The sequence below is a fragment of the Typopeltis vanoorti genome, chromosome 3, assembly GCF_054136105.1.
Source record: "Typopeltis vanoorti isolate ZY-2024b chromosome 3, IOZ_Tvanoo_1.0, whole genome shotgun sequence".
Classification (NCBI taxonomy): Eukaryota; Metazoa; Arthropoda; class Arachnida; order Uropygi; family Thelyphonidae; genus Typopeltis; species Typopeltis vanoorti.
The window spans coordinates 139,867,372-139,889,492 of record NC_143551.1 but is presented as its reverse complement, the minus strand read 5'-3'; the positions used below and the strand labels follow the sequence as shown (position 1 = coordinate 139,889,492).

The 22,121-nt window shown below is 36.5% G+C and overlaps 1 protein-coding gene across 1 annotated transcript in view; it reads left to right on the top strand.

The window, feature by feature from the left end:
• Window positions 1–22,121, top strand: part of LOC150108606 (uncharacterized) — a 271,872-nt gene that overhangs the window by 141,151 nt on the left and 108,600 nt on the right. The window contains exons 7-8 of the mRNA XM_090390490.1: window positions 5,066–5,156; window positions 11,450–11,461. Of these exons, the coding sequence (XP_090246616.1) occupies window positions 5,066–5,156; window positions 11,450–11,461 (103 nt within the window). The remainder of the gene's footprint in view (window positions 1–5,065; window positions 5,157–11,449; window positions 11,462–22,121) is intronic.

The window sequence follows — 22,121 nt, the reverse complement described above, 5'->3', positions numbered from 1 at the left end:
TTGTCACTATCTTGCTCACTTGTAACACTTACATCACCAGGATCTTCTTCATCTGAAGTACACAATTCACTTAACTCGGACAATTCTTCTCCCGACTCATTTCTTGTTAACAATTCATCAATTTGATCATCAGTAAGATAACGTGGATATTTACTGGTGGACGCCATATTGTGACCTGAAATCCCCTCATTCACGTGGTTTATGCATCGTGCTGCACATGATTAGTTGCAACAGTTCAAATTTTTCTCTTTCAATATTATACAAGGACAGAAACCCATGTCAAATAAACTTCAATTGGTTGGCAATAGATGGAGAAACCTACCCACGAAGTTTGAATATCTTATGACGATTCTTTCCATACTAAAAAATTGTCTGAATATGGGAGGTGTGCCAACCAGCAGATGTGTATTTCCGAGCCCGTAATAATACGTTCTCAGCAGTTAAAGGATTAAAATCCCTAATACTCCCCACATCAACAGCACATTTTGGTAATGTGTTCCATTCACTCATAATTCTCCACATAAAAAATCTATTCCTCATACCCTTCCTCACTACACTCTTATGTAACTTTCAGGGGTGGCCTCTGATTCTCTGATATTGTCTTAGTCACTCATCTCTGGACCCTCTCCAATGTTTCCACATCATAATGAAATCCATGTGATGAAATCTGAGCACAATAGTCCAAGTGTGACCGACCAGTGCTTTTTATACAGTGGCACAACTACCTCCTTATCTCTACATGTCGGTGTATTTCTTATCATAGTGGCACTACGATGTGCAGTCATTGCAACACTTGCAATATGCCCTCTAAATTTCAGTCTACAGTAAACCATCACTCCCAAATATCAAATCTCATCTGCTTCCTGCAGTACAGCACCAACAATATAGTATACAGCTTTTTATTTTTGCACTCCAAAATGCAACACCTTACACTTATTAAAACTAAAACCCTATTCCTTGCCCAAATCAAAAGTCTATTCAAATCTTGCTGATGGGAATTAACATCAGCAGTGCTACTTATAATTCTCCCCAACTTTGCGTTGTTAGCAAACAACTGAAGATCCCCAGTCAATGTACTTGATATATCATTTACAAACAAGTTAAACAACAATGGCCCCAGAACAGAATGCCAGGGCATGCCACTAATTACCCTCTTTATTGAGACCTGCTCCATCATATACAACTTAGAGAGGCAATCTCTGAATCCATCTAACCAATATACTATCCATTCCCATCCTCTGTTGCTTATACCAACTTACCATGTGATAATCTATGAAATATTTTTGCAATAATATCATTGTACATTATTCTCCCTTATCCAACATACTCATTGCCTTATAAAATGTAAATAAATTGCTAAAACAAGCCCTAACCTTGACAAATCCATGCTGACCATCATAAAGAATGATATGTTCATCAACCCAATCTTGTATTCTATTCCTAACCAATCTCTCTAACACCTTAACTACAACTGCAGTTATTCACACTGGTCTATAATTGAAACTTCTGTCTTAGAACCATGCTTGTAGAGAGGTACTATTTTTGCATTCTTTTCGCCGCTTAAGAACTTTACCCACTACAAGACTCATTATATAACCAGGTCAAGGGCAAAACTCACTGTTGGGCACATTCCTTAAAAATATGTGGTGATATGTCATCCATTCCCACAGCCTTATTAACATCTAACCTAATCAACACCTGATACATATCTGATTTCTTTATTTCCAATCTTCCTAATTCTTGTCTCTCTTCTACATGTTGCACTGTATCATTTACACCATATATGCTGATGAAGTGGTCATTCAATAACTCCACTATATCCTTTGGAACAGTTACTCTGCTGCTATGATTATTCACCAGTGTCAACCTGCCATAATTATTTTTCCTCTTACTTGCCATATAGTAGAAGAATTCTCTTGAATTATACTTTCATATTTATGAATTTAGGGACACAAAACACGTGTTGAAAAGATTATTTTACTAATTATTAATAAAATAAAATAAAAATGTAACGTTTTTATTTTATTTTATACATGCTGTTGCACTCTATAAAGGTAAATTAAATCTACATTGTTAACTGATCTTTTTCTTAGCCTGATAAAAAAAAAATAAATAAATAAATAAAAACTACAATAAACTCTGCTCAAGTCCTCACATACTAAGATTCTGCTAGAATTGTGCAGTTCATATTGTTATATTACGATTATCTTCTGGATTTGTACAATTCAGGTTGCTATTGAATGTTCAGGAAAGAGAAAAAAAAAACTTTGCCAAGTCTTGTATTGAGATTTTCCCTTGTAGTTGCTATGACGGTTGCAGATGGATCTTCTACATTCTTGGAATGGTTAGACTATCATTTTTATTTAGATTTGGATCTTCGTATCTATGCCAGGCTAAAAAAAACGTTGTTAAGGGAACAGATCCACGAGGCACGAAAAAACTTAGCATCTACCCAAGCCAAAGTGTTACATTGGTTATACATGCTTACTAAATAGCTTAAGGAAATTACAACGTACAATAGAATATACATTAAAATAAATTTTAATACACTTCCAATATTTTGGCAACGTTATGTTGCCATTTTCACAGGAACTTAGAAACAAAACACGTGTGCATGCAAGCACAATACACATTAAATGAGGACAAAGCAGGAAGCTATTCTTTCTCCTAAAAGTCCTGATGATGCCCCCCTAGCAGACAATGTAGGTATTCTTGGCCATTTGGGCTGAAGGTCTTCTGATGTAGGTTTCCCAAATTTGGAGCAGTCTCATGCAACCAAATTTGTTGAGGTGTGGATTGTTTCTTAGGGCTGAGGCTGATTTCATGAATAGCCTTTCGTATTTGAATTTACTACGGTGTATTATCGTGGCTTTCTTCCACCATATTTTGTGGTGGATATCCAGAGCATGGGCTGCAAAACCAGAGTGGCTATATTGTTGAAACCGGATGTAGTCCTTGTGTTCTGAATTTTTGATATTAGCTGTCCTGCCTGTTTGGCCAAAGTAGGACAGCTTACAGCTGCAAGGGACCTGGTCTAGGGGAGAAGGTTGGTCTAGGCTGCAAGGTAGGTCTAGGGGAGGAGGTTGGTCTTTAGTGGAGCGGATAAGAGATGGCATCCCTTTAGTAATTTAGTAAGCAAAGTGTTACAACTAAAATTTGAGCTATCCAGTTACATTAATCCAGAAATTTGGGATATTTTGGATCACAGACGACTTGGCCAAGCACCTATTACTCAAAAACAAAGGACAATTAATAACAAAGTTTCAAGCATTAAGACTACAGGAAAGCACAACAATTATGACACCGTAATGAAAGGAGCAGCCCACAAACAAAGTTAGAAGCAACCAACCACCATCAGACCACTGTCTGGTTATCAACCAATCAGATTACAATCTCACCCAAGGTGAATTCTCGCTGCTGGAGAAAGGTTTAAATTATGCCATTGCGTCGAGGTCAGTAATTAAACTTGATATAATTTATCATATAGAGAGAAGTTTAAGATCTCTCCCCGCCAATTTAGCTGACAAAATACGGATGTAAACTGCTTGTTTAGTAAATTCAAACAAAAAATTAAGCAGCAACCTAAACAAAGCGGAGAAACTGGCTCTCAAATCCCTAAAAAATAACCATGACATTACTATCACAAAAGCAGATAAAGGGAATGCCACTGTTGTTTTAAATTGGACAACCTACATAGAAAAAATGAACCATTTGGTATCAGACCACAATACCTACCAAATGGTAAAGAGTCGGCGTGCCTAAAGTCCAAAATTTGGCTCAGATGCATCGACGATATTTTCGCCATTTGGCCCCACGGCCGCGAAGCACTAAATACATTCCTTAGCCACCTGAAGAAACAACACAAACGCATCCAATTCACCATTGAAATAGAAAAAACAACTCCCTTCCGTTCCTAGACACACCCGTCACACGTCTTCCTTCTGGCTGTCTCTCCTTCTCAGTCTACCGCAAACCTACACACAAACCTACTCTTCCCAGCTTATACTGCTGTAGTTAAAATCTCCCATAACAATCATTCTTCTTGCACTTGCCAAGCTCACCTGCCTCAACATCTTCTGCTCCCCACCCTCTGTACTCCTTGGCTTGTAGCAACACCACACTAAATATCCTGTCTTGCCCACCTCTACCTCACACCATATGCTTTCAAAACCTTTAGTGTCACTGCCTTCCAAAGCCTCCACTCTTAGAGGACATATGTCATCACTTATCATAAACAGTACTCCACCGCCACATTTCCCCTCCTATCCTGCCGAAAAATGCTGTACTCTGCTACTTCTATCATCTTCTGTGAACCACGTATCAGTGATTCCAATAATCTTTGTCCAGGCTGACCCTATCAGTGCCACCAATTCATCTCCTTTATTCCAGATACTCCTGGCATTGTTATAAAGCATAAAAATATCACTGCTTCTGCACTTATCTTTATCCCCTGCAGACCCCCCTAGACTCAGTGTTACCTGATGTCATTCCCCTTCCCCCAAGCATCCACTCCTGCCAGAGGCCACCCCTGCTACCATCCACCCTGGGAACTCTAGTTTCCCTGCATTGACACACTGACTCGTTCAGAAAACATTAATCTCTCCAGATGTCTACGTCCTTCCTCATTTAAATGCAAGTGGCCTCTCACATACAGTTCCTTTCTGTCCTCAAATGCCCTCCAACGTCCACATATTCCAATCCTCTCTTCTGACAAATTCTGGTTATTATGCTATTCATTATTACTGCTCTTCTGCTACCTCCTCATTATCATACTTGGGTAACACACACTATCTTTCCTCTCTAATGATTATTCTGTTCTGTCAAAATGTTTTTGCATTGCTCATTAATATCACATATTTCCATTTGTTCTTATCCACCTTAGCTAGGTTAGTGAATTAAATAGGATTATTGTTAATCCCATCACTGTTTTATATAAGAATATTATAAAATTTGGCATGTTGTAATGTATTGTAAAATTATAAATTTTATAATGTACATATAAAAAAAACAGCATATTTTTGCCAAAGTATTTTGACAATGTAATCCTTTCTTTTAACATTTCTAGAGTGGCAAGAATTCTGTCCATATTGCAGCAGTTAGAGGACATCATTTAGTCCTTGTGAGACTGTTGAGGGTGGGAGTAGAAGTTGATGATCGTGATGAGGTAGGAAAGCATTCTTAACTTCTTGTTCATATAAATTCTACTACATTGATTTCTTTTCTTTAAAACTGTGATTCCATTACTTTTTATGCTTTTCTCTCACACAGGATATTTTTCAGATAACAAGTAATTTCTTTGGCCAAGTGGCAAAAAATGAGATCATCTTTTTAAGAGGTAATATAAGGTCAGTTCCCAAATTACAAATCATCTTTCCTATGAAGTATATTACTTTATTTAACAAGTAAGTTTTGACTAAGGTTTGTTCATCAGTGCAAAGTTAATCTTATCTTATACTATCTTGTGAGGCATTGACCTTTGAACAAAACCTACCATTAAACTTATTTTAAATAAGATGAATGCAAAATTTGCAATATATGGAATTTAATTTAAAAACTTTTCATTATTGACTGGCATATTTACATACAGGATGTAATGCAAAGTTATGTTTTGTAAGAAATCAAAGAAAAAAAAAAAAGGGGGGTGTGTGTATATATGTACATATACCCTATATATATATATATACCATATTGCTTTGTTAAAGAAAGTACTTTAATTCAAAAGAAAGGTGGTTTGATAATTGGTGAAATTTGTTTACATAAAACTACAGTGATCTCTCAATTATTTGACTTTCTAATAACTGAACCTTCACTTCACAGTGATTCTCAAATGGGTTAATTTGTTAGCTGACTTCTAGTACAGCATCATGAAACTGCACCTTCAGTTAACTGATCCCTCAGTTATCTGACCAGTAGATTAATTTCTGCTGTGGTTGGATAATTGAGAAATTATTATACTTGCTTTCAGTGATGTAATTAGTGCTGAGAGCAACATGCAAATAGAAGAGAAATAACAAAAGTTATTGATCATAAATAATTGACTCTTTTATTATTACAAATGGGCAAATTCTCCATGGAGTCCATAAACTCTTCGATGGAAGCCCTAAACATTGGATAATGAAAAATGAAAATATTGGATAATGCTAAGCATTATTCAATATTTGCACAATGTTGCTTTGAACTCATTCCCAGTCATGGCACCCATAAGAAACTCTGACAACCTATTCCACTCATTCATCACTCTCCAAGCAAACAATCTAGTACTCATACCCCTGCTCTAATTTTTAGGATGCCCCCTAGTTCTCCCACCACCAGACCTGTTTTGAAAAATTTCCTCTATGTTAATATCCAAATTACTGAATGGTTTGTAGAAACCATTCAGTAATTTGTATGTTTCAATCATATCACTCCTTTCCCACCTATCAACCAATTTCTGTAATCCACAAATTTCAGATAGAAATTAATTATCTATAATCAGTGATAATGAATTAGGCAAATTGAAAATGAGGCTGAAGTTACAACAGTTGATTAACCATTCATGATAAGTGTTGTGTGCTAGAAGCATGCTGTGACTACTTAGGCCTGAATAATAATATTAAATATATGTATTATAAAGAAAAAAAGTGTAACCTCCAAATGTTTTCTCCATTCATCCTCAGCTCTCCTTTTTAGTCTCCTACACAGATGATATTTGGACATTTCTGAAAATGAACTGATCCGTTTTTCACAGCAAATTAATAACTAACCATATACCAAGTTCACTATGGAAAAGCAGAATGCAAGCAATTTTCCTTTCATAGATAATATCATGCTTATTCCTGTGGCCAGAGTGCCAGAGGACGCACTTTGGCCACCTCTTTGTTCTGGAAATCTAAATTCACTGAGATACATATAGCATGATTTGACCCATCATCTCTCCCCCCGCAAAAAAACAGGCATTATATAACACCTTTACTTGTGTGTATGTCCATGAGTTTGGCTCCCACCCATGAATTTTGTAAACCTATAGAAAGTTAATACTATGGGTTGGGTAAGGACTTTTTTTATTTATTTCTAATTAATTTTTATACATCTTTTTATTTTTTCATGAACCTTGGGCCAAACATGAAACTATTCTATTTCATGTCTCCAAAAAACAAGCTCCATCTCTTACTAGGTAATCAAATTCATCTTCAAAAGACATTCCCAAATATCTGTGCCTACAAGGAGATTTGAACGTGCAACCTACTGGTTGGAGTGTGGATAGCATATCCACTCAAACCAACCAGATCAGAATACAGAGCTCATCACCATTTTCTCTTCAGCTTCATCATTGCAACAAGAATTCCAGCTGACAGTAAGCTTCAGTGATATAATTGTCTGTGATCCTGTAAGTGCTATGAGCTATGAATTTAATAATTTAACTTCAGACCTATGAAGAGAAAAGATTTAAGAAAAAATAGTTTTTATATCTGATCCACACACAAAAGGCCACAAGACATATAGCATGCCATGCAAGAGCAAGAGGAATCTGTTCACATTTTTCTTGAACAGCTGAGGGTTGTAATATTTGGGGAAGGCAGAGTGGGGGAGACTGTTTGAAAGGACAGAAGTAGATGGAATGAAAGAGGAGGCAGTGAAGTTGTTTGGTGAGTTTCAAGATAGACTGTAAAAGGGTGTTAGTTAGCAGTGGCTCTTCTTTTAATGATTTTGAAACAGAGTCGAGGAACAATAGTGGTCAATTCACCAGAGCACTGTCCATGAAAGTATCATAGAAGAGGCACAAGGCAGAAACTGAATGTCTGTGTGAAAGAGTGATTGAAGTGGATATGTGAGAAAGGGATCATTAATTAGCCAGACTGCCCTCTTCTGGATAGAATCGAGCAATCTTAGAGAGGATTTTGGTGCACCACCCTAAATATTTGAGCAGTATTTCATGGCTGGGCAGATTTGGGCTTTGTATAGAGTTAGCAGCTGTAAGGTAGTGTCTTGTGTGAAAAAGTACACCAAGTTTTTTTGCAGCTGCAGAAGCTATAATTGAAATGTGGTTGTGTCAGTAAAGATCAGAGGTGTCGGTCAGTCCAACAAGAGAAATCTGATTATATTTGGATATCTCAGTATTACTGAAGGTAAGGAGGAGGAATGTGAGCTCTTTCTTGCGAGAAATCAGACAGAACTGAGTTTTGGTGCCACTGAAGTTTACAAGGTTGTCCTTTCTCCAGTGAGATATAGCTAGGCAATCTGAGTTCAGGTCCCTGGTGAGCGAGGTTGGTCAGCGTGTTTATGTTTAGATTTGTGTTTACGATGTTTTCTTCAGGATTGTCAGAGTGATTGGTGTTGTAAATTAGTGATTGATTGAAGATGAAAAGACTCATCTGATAACTGATAGTGGAGCACAAGGTAAGACTTTGACTTTTGATCCATGACTAACTTACAAATAAGTTATAGATTGGCTAAAATGTAGATGAGGGCATAAAAATTCAGCCCGTCACGGTGGCTGATTATAGAAATCTTACAAAGGAGCTGGACGCAAGAGGAACACAATATCACACGTTTTCACTTCCTCCGAAAAAAATCTGAAAGTGGTCCTACGAGGAGTTTCCGAGGATATTGACACGGATGAAATAGTTACTGACCTCAACTTACAGGATCTACCTCCCATAAAGGTCAGTAGAATGTTCAGATCAAATAAGACACCTATGCCTCTAGTTTTAGTAGAGATTCATAATATTTACAAAGACATATACAATCTGAAATCAATCTGTGGACTTAAAATCACCCCAGAACCATTGAGGAACATTCTACTGAGCAGTGCCACAGATGCCAAAAATTTGGCCATGCCCAGAAGCTATGCAAAGCCCAGTACAGATGCTTAAAATGTGGTGAGAATCACCCCATAAACACCTGCACCAAGCCAAAATCCACCCCGGCTAAATGCGCTAATTGTGGCAGTCCTCACCCTGCTAATTATAGAGGGCATATGCATCACCCCAAAAACAGATGGAACGATCCAAATAATCAACCTACCTCATGATCTAGTGCGAGAGTTCCTGAAATTCAAGCTCCTCAGTCCTCCAAGAGTGAGAACATGACAACAGGTGCTCGCCCACCATTAACTGAGCCCCTTAAGAAATTGAATCTTCAACATCAAGCGAGAACATATGCTGATGTGCCGTCTCCAAACAGATAGTACAAAACCAGAACCTGGCTAATCCACATGCAAATCTATAAGCTATTATCACCTCTTCTCTTGCAAATACGCTGAAGGATTTCAGCAACTCAAATCCATCACTACGTGTTACAAAAAGATTCTTACAGCAAACCCAATCCATATTATCTGCACTCTCTGATGCATAGGAAAAAAATTGCCCTGGATTCGCTTAGGATTATCACTTGGAATGGCAATGGTATCAAAAACAAAGTGTTGAAAATCCAGGAATTCAATAATAGATATAACCCAGATATATTTCTAATCAATGAAACGCACCTGAGGTCTGCTGACAACCTAAAAATCAGAGGGCATTAGATTTACAGAAACGACAGACTTAGGTATAGAGGTGGAGGTACAGCCACCCTTATCAAATACTATATCAACCATCATTCAATAACCAACCCTACAACCACCAACCTCAAACAATTAAATTAGGTTTCCAATTGAGTTTGTGAGGCATTAATGTCCTCACAAACTCAGTTGGAAACCTAAAAATTTTCGCTGCTTACACCCCTCCAACATAAACATTGTTAATCTCAGATCTAGATGCCATCCTTGGCGTAAAAGGACTGGTCATCATCGCTGGAGACTTCAATGCAAACCATCCTGCTTGGAACAGTAAATCTACCAACAAAAATGGTCACATACTGTTTAACTACTCAAGTTCCAATTGCATAGCTGTGGCTGAGATGAGTTGGCATTGTGTCCTTCAATGCCAACTCAACTCAGTCCAATTGGCTCCTCCGATGTCCTAGGTCCTCCAAAATGTCAAATTGCAGTACAACTTGGATTCACTTGGCGAATTAACCTCTGACCACAACCCTATTCTGCTCCAATTAGGCAATCAGAAGGGACTGTCAGAGAACACTTGTTTTGCTAATCTTTCCTCTCCCATTCTGTTTAAATGACCATACCACCTGAGATTAGCTCTGCTAACGCATTCCTAGATGTTGACAATGTCAAGTTCTTTCCTAATATCCTCGTTTTTAATATGATATTGCCATTGATGCCATCTGTTCACGCCTATAATCTTTCTCAGGACTCTCATATATGCGGTCTCTGGTCTTTGGTCAAGTGTTTTACTTCTGACCCAGTGTTCAGATCCATAAGTTAAAATTGGCTTGAACACTGTCTTGTATACAGCTAATTTAGTGTTCCGACTAATTTCCCTCTTATTCCATATGAATTTATTCAATTGACTTCCTACTATACCAGCTTTGCTGATTCTGTTGTCTATTTCTATATTGAATTTACCATCTTCACTAAAAATCATGCCTAAGTAGCTGAAATGTTTCACTTGTTCCACAGGTTCTCCATTCACAACACAGTTGATATTTTCAGTGATTCTGCCTATTTTCATCGTCTTTGTCTTTTTATTGCTGACCTTCATACCATATTTATTACAACAGCTATTCAATTTAGTCAGAGAATCTTGCAGACTTGTAGCGGATTTATTTAGAATTATAACATCATCTGCATAAAGCAAAGAGCTGAGATTAACATCTCCAATTTTGATATCAGGTTTAATACCACTTTCCTTCATAATGTGATCCATATAGATAATGAATAACAGAGGGGATAAAGTACATCCTTGTCTGACACTAGATTTAACATTAAACCACCTTCCTGTGTTTCCTTCAATTCTAACTGCTGACTTATGACTCAAATAAAGACTAAGTATTGCTTGATATAATGTCCCATTGACGCCATATAACTGTAGCGTTTCGAATACCCTCTCTCTTGGCACCTTGTCATATGCCTTTTCCAGATCTACAAAACTTAAATTCAGATCTTTGTTATATTCCCATGATTTTTCAACTATCTGTGTCGTAAAGTGAAGATCTGATCCCGACAGCCTCTATTTGGCCTGAATCTAGCTTTCTTCACTAAGCTTCTCTTCCACAATCCTTCTCAACCGTTTCTCAAATATACTTGTATATATCTTACCAGGAACACTCAGTAGAGAATTACCTCTGTAATTCTCTCATTCAGTTTTATTTTCCTTTTTATGAAAGCTCTACTCCAATCATCTGGAATTTGAACCTCTTTCCAGGCCTTCTGAACTATGCAGTGCAGCCAGTGTAAGACTTTTATGCCTCCATACTGGAGCATTTCTGGTCGAATATCATCTACTCCTGCTGCCTTTCCACATTTCAGGCTTTTGATGGCTTTCTCTACTTCAAGTATGGATATGTATTCCTGACTGCATTCCTAATCAGTGTTTTTTACCACTGTGCTGTCATCACTGCTTGTTTCATTTAGCAAATTTTCGAAGTAATTACTGCATACTTCAAGGATACCTTTTTCTCCCGTTTTCATGTCACCTTTATCATCTCTAACTCCTTTTACAGCATCTTTCTTTCATTTCTAAGCTTCTTCAACAACCTCCAGAATATCTTACCACCTTCTTGATATTAATTTTCTATGTTCTTGTCAAAGTCCTCTCATGACTTTTGTTTAGCTAGTTTTACACAATGTTCAGGTTTCTTACATCCAGGGAGTCGACACCTGCCTTGACATAGTTTTTTAATATGAGTCTTGCACTCAGTCACGTTCCTAAGGAGTGGAAGGAGGGCAAGATTGTCCCACTTCATAAAGGAGGTGATTGAACTGAAGCATCAAACTATTGGCCTATCTGTGTATCAGGTGTTTTGGTTAAGTTGTTAGAGAAGCTTATGAGAACTAGGATCCAGAGTTGGGTTGACAACAATGTTATTATCTTTGATGGACAGCATGGATTTGCTAAAGGGAGGTCATGTTTTAGTAATCTACTTACTTATTACAATGTAGTGACTGCTTCCTTGGACAGAGGAGAAGGATACACAGTAATATACTTAGATTTCACAAAGGCTTTTGATAGAGTACTTCATGATAAATTGATAGTCATACTAGAGCAGATGGGGTTTGATATTAGATTAGTGCATTGGATTGGAGACTAGCTATCTGATGGGTATCAACAAGTTGTGTATGGGGGAGCGATATCCTGGAAAAGGAAAGTCGCTTGTGGAGTGCTTCAGGGGTCTGTTTTAGGGCCATTACTGTTTAATTTGTATATTAATGATATTGGTGAAGATTTGGATGGAGATATTCACAAAAAAAACTTGCTATTCAGTTGATATTCAGTTGTTTGCAGATGATGCAAAGTTGGGACGAATCATGAAGAGTAGTGAAGATGTTGTGGCCTTACAAGAAGACTTGGATAAATTGAGTGATTGGGCATGGAAATGGGGATGCGAGTTCAATGTTGCAAAATGTAAGGTTTTAAAATTTAGAAAAGAAAGATGGGATGCAGAATTTATGCTTGGTGAGGATATATTGTTGGAGGTGGAAGAAATAAGAGATCTGGGGGTAAATTATAGAGGATAAGGATCTGATATTTAGGGGACACATAGCCAAAATTGTGAAGACAACTCAAAGGCTTCTGGGAATGATGCGGAGGACACTGATGTGTAGAAGTTGGTAGATTCTTGTTTTGTATAAGGCTTTGATTAGGCCACACATGGATTATTGTGCCCAGATTTGGTCATCTGGTTTTCAGAAGGATGAAGAGATGTGGAAAAGGATCCAAAGGTGGCTGACTAAGGTAGTTTCTGACCTCTGGAATGTCAAGTATGAGGAAAGATTGAGAAGATGTAATTTGCAGAGCCTGGTGGACAGGAGGAAGAGGGGAGATATGATAGATACCTACAAGTTAGTAAGGGGTTGTTATAGGATCAATGCTGGAGAAGTTCTACAGAAAATAGTGGGAGATTGGGGGAGAACCAGAGGTCATCCCTGGAAACTATATAAAGAGGGTGTGAGTAAGGGAGTGAGAGGCAGGTTTTTTTCGTGTAGAGTTGTAAATGATTGGAATGCCTTGCCTGAGAGTGTGGTGTCCGCAAGGAGTTTGAATGTGTTCAAGGCACAGTATGATGAGCTGCGTGTGTGATAAAAGGACTTCCCAGATGAGTCTTTGACTCCATCAGGTGTTGGGATATTAATAATAATAATAATTTGTCTTTGTATTCTCTAAGAGCACATAGTTGACTTATTTGCTAGGAACTTTTGATATGCTTTCTTCTTTTCCTTCAGTGCCTCTTTAACTTCCTGTGTCCCCCATGGAGTTCTGATTTTTCTATCCTTACCGACAACCTCACCACATGGCTCTCTGGCTGAATCAGTCAGTATTTTTTTCAGGGCTTGCCACTGAATCTCCAAGGTTTGGTTACTGTTCTCAAACTCTTTCATTTTTTCTTCAATCATGTTTGTGTATTTTAGTCTACAGTTCAGATCTGAGAGCTACTCAACTTTTATTCGCTTTAAAACTTTCTTACATTTTCTTTTCAATATGAAATTCAATTTTATCCTGCTCAAGACTAAATGGTGATCACTTCCAATTTCAAATCCTCTGTACACTCTGGTGCCCTGCACTAGGGAGATAATATTACTGTCAACAATAACATAGTCAATGAGACTTTTCTTATTCCTTGTCTCTGTAAAAATTTGATGTAACTTAATAATGACAGAAAGCTTTACATAAATTTTTACAAAAGTCAAGCCCAGTAAGATTGTAACCAGTATGTCTATGCAGTGCTGGCGCTAGGGTCTTTCCGCCCGCATGCAATTTCTATCTAAGCACCCTCTGTAACAATCCAGGTGTGTGTGTGGTTCTTTTACGATAATAAAAATTTAAATTATATGAAATTTCTTAAATAAGTTTTGACAGAACAGCCAGACGTTGGTTTGCTAAATGTAACGAACCAGGGGTGTTGACTAGGCACAGTGACAGATTAAGGGGCAGGCTAACCGAGCAGCTGCCCGGGGCGCCAAATGTAGGGGGTGACGAAACTAAGGCCAGCAATAGAGCCTTATATCTATGCAACTTTGAAAAGGCAAAGTAGAATCTTATTTCTCATTAAAAGTCCATAGGGAGAGTGAAGAATGTATTGATAGCAACAATAAACGGTAATAGTAAAATAAACCACCACTAAATAGCAGGGACTTCATTTTATAAGTCATCATCACTATTCATTATGCGTGATTTTTTTTTTTTTTTTGAATATTTAAGATAGGATGGATCGCAAAGAAATTAAATTAAAAATACCATATACTATAAAGTTGTTTTAATTGAAGCTCGAATTATAAAAGTTTAGTAAACAAATCAAAAATGTACATAATATTCAGTAGGCGAGGTGGAAGCGTGCGGAAAAGGTTGAATATTGATACGAACGTGACGCATTAGCATTGGCTAAACCAATTAACTAATTGAAAACTCTCTCAGAAAAATTGTGAAACAAAGGCTTTCTTCATATTTATTCTAATTAAATAAATTATACAAGATCGTCTTTGTCCATTCTGTGTTTATGTATGTGTTAGTGTCGCCGATACTTTATAGTTTTCTATATCGGCATGAAACTCTCTGATTCCAATCTTTGAGTTTCTTATTCGGTTTTAAAACAATGTGGGATTTAATATCCCCTTAATTTAAATAAGTATTTCTTTGTTTTATTTTGCCTGTCCTTGAAATTTATAATAATATGGTGATTTAGTGGTAAGTTTTGCATTTTATTATTTTTACTATTAAATCCCCTTTTATTGTTAATTCAATTTTTTTTAATCATAGAAATTTGGAATTTCTAACCCTTCAAAATGTCTTCTAAAAATTATCTGGGGCAGAAAATCGTAAAAGAAAATTAGTAAAAGAAAGAAATATTTCTAAAAGTGCAAAATATTTAACTAACTTCCTAAAATCAACAAATTCATCTTCACCTGACTATTCTTCTTTTAAGATTTCAATAAAAGAAGGTACATCACGTGATGAAAATTCTAGAGAATCAAACTCTGATGATATAAGTCTAAATGAAAAAGATCAAAAAAATGAAAACAGTGATTTGCAAATTTCAAATTCAAAAGTGACAAATTTCAAAGAAAACCCACAGAACATTTCTGAAAATACTTTTCAGTATAACGATCCTGCTACGTGGCCTTTCCCATTAAACTCTGCAGTTCGCGATGATATTTTATCTTCAGATTTATTGGGAGAGTCGTTCTGAATGCATAAATGCATATTAGTTGGCTGCATCGGTTGAATTTTCAACCGATGCAGCCAACTCAGAATCTTTAACACTAGCAGAAAAACTTTGCGATTATTCCTTTTTAGTGATGTGGTATGTTAGTGACATGGTATGACATACTTCATCGGATTAAGATAGCAAATCATTGCAAACAAAAAACATGGATTTAAAAACGGTTATAAATTTATTAAAATCATGTATGGAATTCATTAGACAATACCGTACACTAGAATTTGAAAATGCTTTGACTCAAGCTGAAGAATTAGCAAAGCTTTTAGGAACAAAGCCAATATTTACTGAAAGAAAGAATAATTCATAGGAAGAAATTATTTAGTTATGAATCTGAAGACACTCTTATTACTTGATGAGAGAACAAAGTTTAGAGTAATGATATTCAACATCATTTTGGACACGATATTAACATCTCTTGAAGATAGATTTGAACAAATAAAGACGTACGAGCGAAATTGGTTTTCTTTTTAATATAACTAAAATAGGCGATTTAAATGAATTTAAAAAAAATGCATGGATTTGCATTCAATTCTTCATCATCAAAATAATAGTGACATTGACGAGAATGAGCTCTTTGAAGAAATTAAATCTCTTAACAGTTTACTTCCGGAAAACATAAATTCGCCATTGGAAACTTTGCAATTTTTAAAAGCAAATAATTTGTAGAATATAATTCCAAATACGTAATGTTGCATTGAGAATTCTGCTGACGATTCCTATTACAGTAGCAACAGCTAAGAGAAGTTTCAGCAAATTGAAACTTATCAAAACATATTTGTGATCAACAATGGGGAGTGACATTAAATTCTTTAGTCTTACAATCTATTGAAAATGCAGTTGTTCAGAAAATAGATATCAGTGAAAGAATAAAAACTCACAGATTTAAAATCAATAAAAATATATATGTAAATATTTAATAAATATTTATATGATAATTAAAATTAATATTTAAATAATTATTTTAATTATTTAAATATTTAAATTATATATGTAAATGATTTTATAGTTCATAAAATCAAAAGTGTAAAATCCATAATATTTTTAATAACCAATAAATTAGTTTTTTTTTTTTTGTATGTACTATTTTATTTTTTTGTTAGTGAATACAAATAATAAGTAGAAATCTTGAAATTATGAAATTATTAATCATTTGAGAAAACCTATACCTACTTACAATCAGGAAGTATTAAATACACATATATATACAGGGTGTTCGGGATAAATTTGACATATTTATAATTAATTATATTTTTCCGTAAGTTACATGTATTAACACACACTTCTCTTCATTTAAAAGTTTGGACCCTTCTTCATTCATATACAAGATGTCAGAAAGGATGGATAGCTGGAACCCACCTGAATCATGGAAGAGAATAACTTGTATCATGATGATTCGTGCCCGCCATCAAAATAAGGATATTACGACTGCTGCCCAATGCTCCCTGAATACAGTAAAAACAATCAGGCATGAACTAGAGACTTGCAATGGTGACTACGAGGATGTAGCAAGAAGAAAGATCCCTAGCAGACGATCTAGAATAACTTGTATCATGATGATTCGTGCCCGCCATCAAAATAAGGATATTACGACTGCTGCCCAATGCTCCCTGAATACAGTAAAAACAATCAGGCATGAACTAGAGACTTGCAATGGTGACTACGAGGATGTAGCAAGAAGAAAGATCCCTAGCAGACGATCTGATTGCGTTCGTACAGCAGAATTCCTCGCAAATCTGCAGGAACAGGTGTTGAAGAACCCTGGCATTGGAATTCGGGCTTTGTTCGTGGAGTTGCTAACTGTAGTCAAGCCCTGGATAACAAGGGTAGCCAATGGTAGGCCGTATGTATGGCAGCAGGATTCGGCCCCTTGCCACACCTCTGGGAAAAGTCAAAAATGGTTGTCTGAAAATTTCTACGACTTCACCAGTCCAAATGTTTGGCCTCCAAACTCCCCAGACCTTAACCCCATGGATTATTTTGTATGGGGCGCAGTTGAAAAAGACACCAATCGCACTTCCAGTAATACAAAAGCCCAGTTAATGGATAAAATTAAAACAGTTTTTGCGGCCCTTCCCAGGGAGACTGTAGCATCAGCTTGTTCGAGGTTCCGAAGCAGAATTGAAGCTGTGATCGATGCTAATGGTGGTTATTTTGAGTAAATCTTGTTGATAGTATTGTAATTAACTCTGCCTGTAATGTTTTTTTGTCAATTCATTAAATTTAATAGATACAAAGAAGATTTTCTTTTTCCTTACGAAACTGTCAAATTTATCCCGAACACCCTGTATATATTAAAAAAAAAAAAAAACCTTGGGGTGCTTAAGAAGGAGTTTGCTCGGGGTGCAAAATTGTCTTAGTCCGGCCATGACTAGGCAGGATAATCATTAAAAACTAAATATTCAAAAAATTCTCAAAAAGTAAAGCAAATTTTGATAAAGCCACTTCACTTTAATCGTTGAATATAATGATACAGAGATTATAGCCTTCTCACCTACCCGAATCGCTAACAAAATTAAAATGAATTAATTAAAGTTAAAATTTATTTGAACAAAAGTTTAAAAAATTCTGCATTTTACAAGTTACTAAATTCTTAGTAACTTAATTAAAAAATTTTAATAATTTTTATAAGTGAAATTATCTTTTAGGAAAATAAAAGAAACTCTAGATCGATGAGAAAATAAGAAAATAATTCAGAAATAATTAGAACATTTGATATACCGTATTTTTCGGACGATAAGACACACCCCAAATTTATGAGATGATTTTTAGAAAAAATATTTTATTATATAAAGATATTTACAAATTCTTACTTAATTTTTGTTTATTGTTACAATAATTTGTATTAGCAATATTCAGTTCATCTTCATTCTCGGTACTATCACTCGTCTTGTTAATGTCACCATTCGTATTACTTTCGTCTGAACTATTCTTGTCACTCCCTTCAAAAACTACGTCATCTTTGGTACCATCCATCACATTACTTATCCAGCATTTCTTAAATGACTTTATAATCGTCTCTTCTTTCACAGCTTCCCATGAATTTTGCACCCAGGTACATACTTCTGAAATTGTTGGCCGTTTCATATGTCCTATTGCTGTAACATCGTGATTTGGCTTTGCCATCCATTTGTTCCACTCTTACTGCATAAAATTTTTTAATGGTTTATTAATAGATCCATCCAAGGGTTGTAATTGACTTGTAAGGCCTCCAGGAATGACAGCTAATTCTGTATTCATTTCTTTTAGAAGCTTCTTGGTTGATTCTGTTTTATGTGCTCTGAATTGATCGCACACTAACATTGCAGGCTTTTTAAACAACGCACCTGGACGTTTTGCCCATATCTTTTGTATTCCATAATTTCATTCCTATTTCGTCCATCCAGCCTTTATCTTGAACATGGATAATAATGACACGAGGAATTTCATCTCTTGGTAACATTTTTCTCTTGAAGATTAACATAGGGGTAGTTTTGTTCCATCAGCACAACAAGCTAAAACTACAGTGTAGTGAGTTTATTCATGACCTGTTGTTTTGATCACTATTGATTTGGTGCCTTTTGAATCTACTGTCCGATTTGAAGGAACATCAAAAGTTAGAGGCACTTCATCCATGTTCTCAATTTGATTAAGCTCAAAGTTAAATTTCCTTCTCACTGATATGACAAACCCATGGAATTCTATAATTTTAGCTTCATAGTCAGCTGGCATTTTTTGGGCTAGAGTGGTTTTTGTACGCATCCATAACCCGCGTCTTTTCATAAATCTAAAGTGCCAAGACGGTGGGTGATCCGGTAAAATCTAAAATTCCATTAGCAGTTGCTCATCGTTTCGCCTCAAAAATTATCATTTTCGTCGAAACAGATATTCCCATGTTTCGATGATTTGTTACCCAATTTTTGATTTGTACATCTATTCTGGCGATTTTTCTAGGTGCGAACAGATATGTTTTCTTGTGTTTACATAGCAGTTTTAATTGTTCCTCTTGTTTTCTCCACTCACGAACCATTTTTTCTGTTGGTGGTGGACCAAAATGTCTTTCTGCTGCTCTGTTTCCATATTGTTTTGCATAATTTATCACGTTTAATTTATAACTCACGTTATATGAAAGTCTTTTTTGTTTTACACTCATTTTTTCTAATTTTAAGATAAAAATTTTAACGACTTATAAAAATGAACCATACAAAAGTGCATATGTTTACACACTAATGACTATTGACGCTCTCAATTGCTGATTCACCAACATGCACAACACGAGAGAACTTAGGTACCTACCTTCAGTGGCATACTTATTAATTTTATTAACATATTGCGCCAGTAATTGAACTTTGTTAACAGTTTCGGTACAGTGTAAAGATTTGTATTTTAATGTTACCTTCGGACAATAAGACACACCCCAATTTTAAGTCGATTTTTCTAGGTAAAAAGGTGTGTCTTATGGTCCGAAAAATACGGTAAGTATTCAAAAAATACAATCTTTACAGAATAACAGAAAATACATTAAATTACATAAATATACTTGAATTATTATACAAAACGACACAGAGATGAAATAATAGTCCACACTGCGCTACTGTCAGTAGCCTACTGACATGCATACCATATGAGTCATATGGTCAGTGCCGGATCAAGGGGTGGGCTGACTGGGCAGCTGCCCGGGGTGCCAAATGTAGGGGGCGCCGAGCCTTATATCTATGCAACTTTGAAAAGGAGGAGTAGCGACGCCAAAGAAGGAGTTTGCCTGTGGCGCAAAATTGTCTTAGTCCAGCACTGCATATGCTCTGGGTTACCTAGCAACAAATGTTTTGTACGAAAATTTGTTTCTGTGCATAAAACCATTCACCGTTTCACTTTAGATAGACTGCAATAGACACAACATTCTGCAGGCAAGCATTTAGCCTGCTCTTGCTGCAGAATTGTAAACATATAATTTTTATACAATTTATATACAATTTTTTTTAATTTTTATTCGGTGTATCTGGCATTATTTATTTTAAGAATAATCATTCTAAGAATTTTTTGTTTTTATGATAAAAATTGGTTTCCTAAAAATGAACCTTATGAACCATGCCCTGGCAGAGATGCCCCTTCATAATGGTGCCTGCCTGCACCGCATGCTCTGAATGCCCGCTTCCACCGGCTCTGTGTCTATGTATAGTTAAAACAGTTTGTTAATGTAAATAATCTCTATGGGAATTGTCCGTACTTGCTGCCCTGAAACTAAATTTCTAGAATGTGTTGAACTAAGGCAATACCTTGCCTCCAGAAAATCATATATGTTAGCTTCTTATAAGGACATAAAATTTGCTTGTTTAGTTCACCTGTAAATACTCAAGGTCAGTGTTAAACGGAACGACAAACTTCAGACAAATGTCTGCTGCCTGAAACAAATAGGATTAGCAGAGTACACGAGAAGAACAAAGAAAGGGTCAGCGTCAGTGGAAGAACAAGAGACTGCACCGAAAGATTCAGGATCCCATATCTTCGTGCAGGGATATAAAAGAAGGCGAATAAAAGGTGTTGGCGGGAAGATTGAGTATCGGTTCCAGGAGTTCCTCATCGGTTGTCCAGAGGTCATTATCGAGAAGTCGCCAGCAATTTCCGTCAGATGTAAGCCATTGAGGATGCGACCTCAGAAGAAATCATGCCAGTGATCTAAAAGAAAGATGACGGGAGCCGATCCGCCAGGCAAAGCAGATATTTGATGACGAATCATTGCCGGAAGCTGTTGTCCGAGGGAAGAAATTACTCCATTAGTCCAACACGCATGCAAGCATTCCACAAGCTGATAATCTTTGCCCGAAGTGCAACGTGGACAGCGTCCCAGAAGCGTATGGTATTATATCTCAATACCATTATGGTATTGAGATATAATACCATAATACCATATTTGGCAATAAATGGTATTATATCTCAATACCATTCCAACATGGATGGTAAAACATGAAACATGGAAAAGCTAAGCTTCGCTTAGCTTTTCCATGTTTCATAAATGCTCTTCATATTGCTCCTAACCCTTCTATGACAATTAGAACTGTTGTTGCCCTTTTGTTCCAAAGTTGTTGAATGTTAATCTCCAGATCTCTCTCTCTATACGCTGTATAACTGAGAGGAGACCTCCACATAACTTTTAAAGGAATGCGGAGAACCGACCAGGGCTTCTGACCTAATGTCCAATCCTCACCTTCTCGTGGTGCACCCTGTTGGGTATCTACTTGGATACTGAACGAATGAGGATGGGCTGGCAATTTGGGATTTAGCCAACCAAATTGTATTCTTATTGGTTAAACCAAAATAAAAAATGATGGTACAACATGACAAAATTTCATACTAGCTGGGGGCTTCGCCTGGTTAAACAAGGCCCCATTGCTTTCGCCAGGGAACCAGGGCGAACAGCAAAAAAGTCAGCTACTGGAACAAATCTGAAAACACACCCCAACTCAACATCACCAGAGTTAAAGATCGGTACTATCAACATAAGAAGCGCCTGAATGGCAAAGAAATGGAGCTAGCTAAGGAATTAGATAAGTACCAGATCGACATAATAGGGGTGACTGACACAAAAAAAGACAAAAACTGGTGAGATCTTTCTGAGCAATAAATACAAAATGTTATATTCAGGCAATGACAATCAAGGAAAAGAAGGAGTTGCCATAGTATTCAACACAAAATACGAGGCTAATATTCTTGAATGGCAGGCAGTCTCAAGTAGAGTGATGTGGACAAATATGAGAATGGGGAACTGGACAAGGAGACTTATTTGTGCCTATGGTCCCACAGAAGGGTCTAATAAGGTAGAAGGAGGAATTTTTTGATGCTTTAGAAAAAGCAACTGGCACAATGAAAAAGGAAAAGTTGATCCTTGTTGGGGA